The sequence below is a fragment of the Chelonoidis abingdonii genome, chromosome 19 (assembly GCF_003597395.2).
Source record: "Chelonoidis abingdonii isolate Lonesome George chromosome 19, CheloAbing_2.0, whole genome shotgun sequence".
In the NCBI taxonomy this organism is placed as follows: domain Eukaryota; kingdom Metazoa; phylum Chordata; order Testudines; family Testudinidae; genus Chelonoidis; species Chelonoidis abingdonii.
Window position 1 is genome coordinate 12,534,705 of NC_133787.1, and position 8,652 is coordinate 12,543,356.

An 8,652-nucleotide genomic window follows, 5' to 3' on the forward strand; every position below is an offset into this window, starting at 1 on the left:
CGTCGCATAACTTTTTGTTCTCTTTCCGACGTGCAATTTTCCAACCGTTGCCAGCCCCAGCTTCCTAGTTCTTTTATTTCTGGGGAGAGGGGGAGCAAGGGGGTTACGGAGAAATAATTGTGTCTCTCTCTGTCTATACTGCATAACACATATATAAATTATGAAACCGTAGGGCAGGGTTTAAACCTTGGTAAAACACAGAACTGATTGGCGAGTGCTAAAACGAGATTGGAAAGCAACTCAAATAAAAGAGCGCGACGTCAGTAAACAGATTTAGAGAAGGGGAGGAAAGGGGAAAAAAAAGCTAGTGACAAACCCAGGGAGAGAGCTCTGGGCAGGCGAGGGAGAGAGAGAGACTTAAAAGAAATAGGAGGGGCTTGCGAGAGACTAGAAATGTCAATCAGAGCCCAGAGTCCCAATAATCTCAGGCAATCTGTTAGGACCTGACCTGAGTCCACTCAGATCAATAGGAAAAGTGAGAGAAGAAAGAAGCGATCGGACCGCGTACAGCAGCGGCCGGAGAGCGAGAGGAGGAAGCTCACGGCCTCTCCAACACCCCTCTCTCCCCCTCCCCTCCCCACCCATGTCTGCAAGAGTTTGCGGGAGGCACTGAAAAGTGCAGACAGCCAGCAAGGGCGAGCGAGCCAGCTCCCTCCTCTTCTACCAGCCCTTCTACTTTCTCTCCTTTCTCTCCCTTTTTCTCTCCCCCCTCCTCCTTCTTTCCCCCCTCCCCTACCCCCTCTGCCCACCATGTCTTTCCCCCAGCTGGGCTACCAGTATATCAGGCCGATTTACCCCTCTGAGCGCCAGGGGAGCGGCGGCGCTCGAAGCGGGACAGAGCTCACCCAGTCCGGTACGCTCTCCAATGTTTTATCCTCCATGTACGGAGCGCCTTACGCCGCCGCCGCGGCAGCTCAAGGATATGGTGCTTTCCTGCCCTACACCGCCGAGCTTCCCATCTTCCCGCAGCTGGTAAGAGCCGCGCAGACCCCCCCCTTCCCGGCCAACCTCCGCCCCCCCATGCCCCGGTCGCCCTCTGCCTTGAGGGGGCTTGTTGGTGTTTTCGGAACGATTCGGCTTTGGCCTTTGCGGAGGAGCGATTGGCACTAGGAGAAGTGGAGAACTGGAGCGAATCTCTCCAAGGAAATCCGACTTACCTGCTTTGCCTAACCAAGCCCCCGATTGTTTTATAACCAAGCGACCATCTTCACCTGGATCTAATTCTTTCGATGGGGGGCGGCGGAGGGAGGAGAGTGGGGGAAAGGAAGGATTTCTGGTGGTTGTTTTTAGTTTTACATTGCTTTCTCTTTGTGTGAAGCCGGGACAAGCAATACCGAGTTAAGGACACGTTTGCACGTTGGCAGGATTTTAATGATTAAGGAGAAGAACAATGATCTATTTTATTTTTTTTTTGGTGGCCAGTTAAAAGTGAGGCAGGTACAGGAGGGGCAGAGTTATGAACTGTAAACAAACCAAAGCGGGGGCTTGTTGTTTCTCGCTGCGCCAAGGCAGGTTTGATAGGGGTGACAATGTGCCGGCGGTGTGAACGGCTGGGAACAGAGACAGATCCACGCACCGAAAGAGGGGCCTGGTCGAATTTCTGCCGGGAGAGATTTTGATTGACAGTTTCTGCTTGCGCTCGTAGGGGTCTCCGAAAAGCTTTAGAAGTGTTTTATAAACAGCACGTCACGCTACGGGGGCCGCTGCACTGGCCGCTGGCTGGCTGCGTTGTTGTTGTTACAGAGGGTGTGTGTCGCTGTGTGTATGCGCGCCTGCCCGCGCGCCCATTTTTATAAAAGCGGTTGCAAAGTTGCAAAGTGGGGCTGCAAAGGCAGGTCGGGGTGTCCCGCTCGGCGGGGGGCTGCACCCCACAAACGGGGCCGCCTAGGCAGCTCTACGCGCTGCCTTTACAGCCAGGGAGAGACCTGCCCGCTCCGGGCCCCTTTTTCCTCCATCAGGCGCCCCCCACCCCAAGTCCTGGCGGAGGCTCCCCGCACCCCTGCCCAGTGGCCCGGGACACCTCGGGAAGGGGAAAGCCAGCCAGAGCCCTATTCTCCCTCCCGCCCTGAAACCTTTCTCTCTCCTTCTCCCCGCTGGCTCTAGGGTGCCCAGTACGAGCTGAAGGACAGCCCCGGCGTGCAGCACCCGGCCTTCCCGCACCACCACCCCGCTTTCTACCCCTATGGGCAGTACCAGTTCGGGGACCCGTCCCGGCCCAAGAACGCCACCCGGGAGAGCACCAGCACCCTCAAGGCCTGGCTGAACGAGCACCGCAAGAACCCCTACCCCACCAAGGGCGAGAAGATCATGCTGGCCATCATCACCAAAATGACCCTCACCCAGGTCTCCACCTGGTTCGCCAACGCCCGCCGGCGGCTTAAGAAGGAGAATAAAATGACCTGGGCGCCCCGCAGCCGGACGGACGAGGAGGGGAACTCGTACGGGAGCGACCACGAGGGGGAAGAGGACAAGCGGGAGGACGAGGAGGAGATCGACCTGGAGAACATCGACACGGAGCACATGGAGAGCCAGAAGGACGAGCTGGAGGAGGACCCCGACCTGCTGCACTCAGACTCCAAGACGGACTCGGAAGGCTCCGAGGGCTTCGAGGACTTGCCCCGCTCCGAGGAGCGCTTCCTCAAGGCCATGGAGGGGGGGCGCCCCCACCCGCCCGCCGGGGGGCTGGAGCCCCTCAAGCTGCCCCCCCAGCAGCACCGCCTCTCCCCGCCCGCCCCGGCCTCGCCCCCGACGGAGGGCAGCTTAGCCAGCGCGGGGCAGAAGCCCAAGATCTGGTCCCTGGCGGAGACGGCCACCAGCCCGGACAACCCCCGCAAGTCCCCCGGGAGCGGCAGCGGCTGCTCCCCCCCAGCGGCGGCCCCCCAGAGCCTACCGCTGGCTCCGCCCCCGCCCCACAGACTCGTCTCCTCCTGTCCGCTGGGCAAGTTTCCCAACTGGACCAGCCGGGCTTTCTCGGCCCACCACCACCACCCGCACCCGCTCACCTTACTGAGCACTCCCCACCTGCTGGGACTCGGGGCCACTCCCGGCGCAGCCTCCAGCGCTGCAGCCATCGCTGCCTTCCCCAGACCCGCCGACCAGGCTCAGAGCACGGAGTCCGCTGGAACAGGTGATGGCTAAGGGGTCTCCTGGACCTGGGGGCTGGGGTGGGGGGGCAGAGTGTGGGGAGAGGTGGAGGGACAGAGCTCGAGCGACCCACCCCATCCTGCGGGCAGAGAAATTCCCCTCCTGCCACTGTCCCTTGCTGGCTGGATACCCTCCTCCCCCAGACAATCAGCGTTTCCCTTTGGGGCTGAAGCGGTTACAGATTTTGATCCCTTTGACTCATCTCGGAGCAGTTACATAGAGGCCTGGGGGACCCGTCAACCCAGAAACAATTTTAAAAAAAATGGAACGACCCCAATGCTTAAAATCCCAACTCTTCCAAATTACTAGCAGCCCAAGAAAGGGGCGAGTGGGGGACTGAACAGAAAAATGATAATTGGTTAATATAGAACCTCTTCTTTGTTTTTAATGGTAAAATTCTTCTCGCTTGGCCAGCGGGGCCAGTTATACTGCAGGGCTAGTAGTTCTCGATGTTGTTGCTTGTGTTTGTTTATATTTTGGAACCTGTCTCCTCTTAAGTTAGCATTAATTGTGGTGCTGTGCAGAGACCTGCAAGGCTGAATTGTATAGTTTTGTCAGTCGCAATACAGTCACTTCCTGTGTTTAGCGTGGAAGAGAATGAATAAGTGGTGCTAGTTCCTTTTTAATGTAATACGGCGACGCTATTCAGTTCCTAAAAATAATAATTTGCCACCAACGGAGATTTTTGTTGTTGTTGCTGCTAAAATGGTCATTGCTGGAACTCTTTTGTGGGGAAGACTGGCCCTGAGACTTGCTTCAGTATTTTACAGTCACTTCTACAGTCGACCAATCCTCCCCCCGAAGCAACAATGTTCTCCCCTGCGGCTTCATTCGGGGACGGGGGAAAAAGTGAATTTAAAAAGGAACATTTTTTTTCTGTTTTTAGATCGATCTAGTGCCTTGGAAGTAGAGAAAAAGTTAATAAAGACAGCTTTCCAGCCAGTTCAGAGGCGGTAAGAGATTACTTCCTCAGTCTCCTATGGATATATATATACACACCGAGAGAAAGTTGTAAATAGATCATTTTCTCTGCTACTTTGGTTCTCTTTAAAGTATCTAGTCATAAGTAGCTTTTTCTTCCCCGGAGCGGTTTGTGGGGGTGTTATGATCATTTTAAATATATAAGTATTGTTGACTTTGCAATTTAGTATTCTCGACTTTGCAAACGATTCCTTGCAACGTTGCATCAGGCACTTCTTGATTTGTGGGCTTATTATTTTTGTGTTTAAAATAAATAGGCAAGGCAGCAGGAATAGTTACCATAGTCTTTATCCCTTAAATAGTGCAGGTAAAAATCAGGCCTGGATAAAAACAAAGGGGGAATTCAGTGAATTCAGGGGGAATTCAGAGAACAGTAGCAAAAGATATTGGAAGGGAGGTGGGATACAAGAAACTTCAGCCTGATCCTGCCTAGCCTCATTCAGGAATAACTCCCACTCAAGTCAGCGACACTTTGGCCGGGAAAAAACGGATTGGGCCCATCCTATATTACAGCTAATTAAAATGAGTATAAAGTTTATAGACATTTTTAATATTAAATATTTTTTATTTAAAACCAACAAATTGCTATCTAAAGTTAAAAAGCAACTGTGCCAACTAAGCCGGAATAGAAATCCTATTAAATATTTCTTCTGTGTCATTTTTTTTCCAGGCCCCAGAACCAACTTGATGCAGCTATGGTTCTATCAGCGTTGTCATCATCATAGTTAATTTTTATTATTATTAATATTGTAATGATTGTGTAAAAAAAACAAAAACAACAACAAAAAGCTCTGTATAGTTACAACTTGTAAGCATGTCCGTATATTAAAATTAAAAAAAAAATTAGAAAAAAAAAAGAGGAGAGAGAAAGAAAGAAAAGAAACCGCTTCTGTACTATCATCTGGATTAGCTGAGTTCGTGAGGTTTTTTTTGGAAGTCCAGTGAGAATTAGGTGTCTCGATTTTTTTTTGTATATACAGTAAAAATGTACATATGTGTGAACCAAATTGTACAAGAAAGTATATATTTTGGCTAATAAATAAACTGTTGCCACTTTGACTACATTCTCTTCCGCCACCAATGGAGTTACTCCCCCCCCCCGCCTCTTTTTTTTTAAGCCTGAAAAGGTGGCTTGGAGAATTTTAAATAGGCAGCTTTCTGCCGATTCTATATGTCCGGTCTGCTCGAAACTTCTCTGGAAGGCGACAGGAGTTTGGGGATAGAGGATCGAATCGTAAAATACAAGATAAAGGGCGCGGAGGGGAAACGGTGGGGAACGCGGCCGAGGAAAGGCAGGGTTGCGGAGAGGTTCTTTTTTTCTCGGGTCTTGGTAGGGGAGACGCTGAAGTTCCATGTCTGGGGCTCGCACCACATCCTTTCGGGGGTAGCGTTTTAACTGTGGGCGAGATTTAGGAGCCAAACCTGCGGCGGAAACCCCCATAGAAACAGGATCCCTCTTCAGTTCTTTGGGAAAAAAAAAAGAAAAGAAAAGAAGCCCTTTGTGCTTGCCCCCGGCTCATGCCTGGAAAAGCTCCGCGGGAAGGCCAGCCTTTTCGGGGTACAGACTGTGTAGAGGGTGGGGGTGCAGGGATTGCCAAGGCGAAAGCTAAAGGAATCAAGAGCAGAGGCTGGACAGACGGGGAGTGAGCTCTGGCGTGGAAGGTGTGCTGGGATCTGAGGTTCTGGGGGAGGCTGGATCGCTATTTTACACGATTCTATTATATTTATTATGCTGCCTTTTCTATTTATAAAGGCCTTTCCCAGAACGTGATAGGGGGAAGGGGTGTCTTCGTGGTAATGAGCCCAGGGAATTTGGTGAAATCTGGACCTGGAGCGCCCTCTGCAGGAGGAAAACACCCTTTCTCTCCTGCAGGCACCCTTGAACAAAAAATCACACCTATACAATTACCTCGCCCTCTTCCACCAACTGGCAACATTTTTCTCTCTTAAAAAGAGTTTCTTTTCTTGTCTTCTTTTGTCTTGCTTTCACCGTTTTTTCTTTGAACGGTCTGGCGGTTGTTTGTTTAAGAATCAGAGCTGCTTTGGCTTCCAAAACCAATGGCCATGTACGTTACACCTATAGCCTGGGGAGGGGAGGGTGATTTAAAAATCCCCTGGGGAAAAGTAGAAGTGGGTGGGGAGGTGTGAGTCTGGAGGCCTTTCACTTGGTGAGCAATGGCTAGCTGGGAGCAGCGCAACTGTGACCTATGACCCCCCCCCCCAGGACCTTATTACTTGGTGTTAGGTATTGCTGCCCTCCTCCTCCCCCCCCCCCCAAGGGGCAGCTGAATCATGGAGTAAAGGAGGGTTTGATTTAAAGAAAACTTTCGAGAGCCTGAGAATCATAGAAGTCGGGACTAGAGAAGAGCGTTGAGTTCTGTCCCTGGGAGTAACTGCTTATGTAGGAAACCAGCTACACTGCAAGTTCAAGGAATGGCAGCAAAACAACAACAGAATGGGGTGAGGGGGGGAGTCTTTGTCGATTTAGTTTGACTTCCTTCTTTGTGCATTGCTTGGTGAGCTTCTGTTTTGAGTGAACATGGCTTTTTAAGTGCTGCCTAGACAGTGAAGGAATTGGAGAGGGGGCCTGGCTACTCTTTTTCCTGATATTATTTAAAATAAAGATGGTTTGTCTTCTGCCAGCAGTAGAATAATGACAATAATATCTGGTATCGTTATAATTTGTTGTGAAGCTGCCCTGCTGCAGGAGTGGTAAAACTTACTGGATCGCCATGTGACTAAGTTATTGATGGGCTACATTTATATCATATGAGTAATATAGCTCTCTGCATATACTATGCAAAGCTTTTAGAGCCTGAGCTACTAGGGTGCCTAGATATCCCTATTTTATAGGGACAGTCCTGATTTGTGGGTCTTTTTCTTATATAGGCTCCTATTACCCCCCCATCCCGATTTTTCACATTTGCTGTCTGGTCACCCAACACAGCTCACTGAAGTCAAGGGGCATCTTTTTTCATTGATTTCAGTGGGCTTTGGATCAGGTCCTGAGTTCTCAAAATAACAACAATATTTGGGTTCGAATACAAGTGCAGAAGGGAGCTGCAGCCCTAGTCAGGAGAATTTAGAGCAAAGAATTTTCTAATGAACTGTTACTTTGATTGGGGAGCATATTGCAAACCCTGCACAGTGAACGGGTGGGGTTCACCCACCTAAAACGGGGAGTTTGTTATGCCTAATCTAAAACACATCCTCAAAAGGCAGGAAGCTATTGAGATCTTCCCCAGTTTGGGTTTAATTAAAATAGCTACAACTTTGAAATTACATTTTAAGCTGATGGCTAGCTGCAGCATCGACAACTTTTAGCTTCATTTCCTTGGCAAAGTGCTAAAAATTGGTCAGCTCTGTAAGAGGTCAAAACGCTTAGAGTCACTTCAATTCTACCTGCCAACTTGAGAGTGCTGGGAAAATTGTGTCTGCAACCTGAAAGGAGCCAGGGCTTCAGAGGGGGAGGACTTCCTCATGCATTTGTCTTTTCTCATTAAGAAAATTAAAGCAGACACATTCTAGAGGCTGACCTCTTTGCTTTAGACTTAGTGAAATCAGTACAATCAAATTAAAACCAGCCCAGGCCTTTTTTCCCTCCCTTTCTTTTCCCCTGTTAACTTCCAAAATTACATGTGAGCAGTTATTGAATGTTAAAAGCTAAAGTAAAGTCTGTAATGAGGTCGAGCAGGGCTATGTTGAAAATGACACGTCATATTGGAGCTAACAAACTATTGTGATTAACAACTTGGGCTGTATAAGCAGCAGGACAGTTCATGCCAGCTTGTGTTCAGAGCCTCTTGCTTACGTTCCCTCTGTAATTTTTTTTACTCATCCTGGCAGTGGCAGAATTTTGGAGGTGGTGATTAAATGGCTTGGGCCTTTCTTATTTTGGGACCAGGTCCTAGGGGAAGAAGGGTGCTAGGTGCTAAGAGGCAAGAGTTAAAATGAAAGTTAAAGTACAAACAGAAGCGCATAGCTGACATGCTTCAAGTTTAGACAGTGCAAGATATGCAAATGTGCAGGGGTGTGCAGTATTGACATTTTGAGGTCATAGTGATAGGAATGTATTATTTATAGGATTTGGTTGCAGTAGGCCGCTAAACTACATTTTAAATTCTAGATATTTGTAAGCAGCACGTTTTTTGTCCCCCCCGCCATAAATTACATGATTGGTATTCCAACTGCCAGGCATATGTTATTGTTGCTTCACAGTGGAGTGAATATACCTTGCAGTGTGTGTGTGTGTGTGTGCGTGTGCACACAAATCCCAGAGCTTGTGTTAATAATCACTGCAATGGAGCAGGATTAAGCACAAACAGAGGCAGGTGGGGGGGGGGGGAGAAAGTTTAGCAATTTGTAATTTGTGCATTTTAGCTTCTTCCTTTTTAAAAATGTGCTCTCCTAGCATCAATCACTCAGGAAATAAATAGGTTTTCTCCCTGCAGCCCTAGGTGTCTGTGCAACTCCAGCAGCCTTGCGTGTAGTTACTGCAGATGAGCAAACTCCTTGGGTGGTGTGTAT

The 8,652-nt window shown here is 49.3% G+C and overlaps 1 protein-coding gene across 2 annotated transcripts; it reads left to right on the plus strand.

Annotated features, from left to right (window-relative positions):
* The first annotated feature begins 336 nt into the window (after window positions 1-336).
* IRX3 (iroquois homeobox 3) lies at window positions 337-5,184 on the plus strand. 2 transcript variants are annotated; one of them, XM_032805374.2, is made up of 4 exons: window positions 338-972; window positions 2,104-3,127; window positions 4,031-4,097; window positions 4,796-5,184. In XM_032805374.2, the coding sequence occupies exons 1-4, from the start codon at window positions 751-753 to the stop codon at window positions 4,848-4,850; spliced, it is 1,368 nt and encodes a 455-aa protein (XP_032661265.1). In that variant the 5' UTR covers window positions 338-750; the 3' UTR covers window positions 4,851-5,184. The 2 variants fall into 2 exon arrangements, with proteins under 2 accessions (XP_032661266.1, XP_032661265.1); XM_032805375.2 differs by lacking the exon at window positions 4,031-4,097 and having other exon boundaries at window positions 337-972.
* Window positions 5,185-8,652: the final 3,468 nt, after the last annotated feature.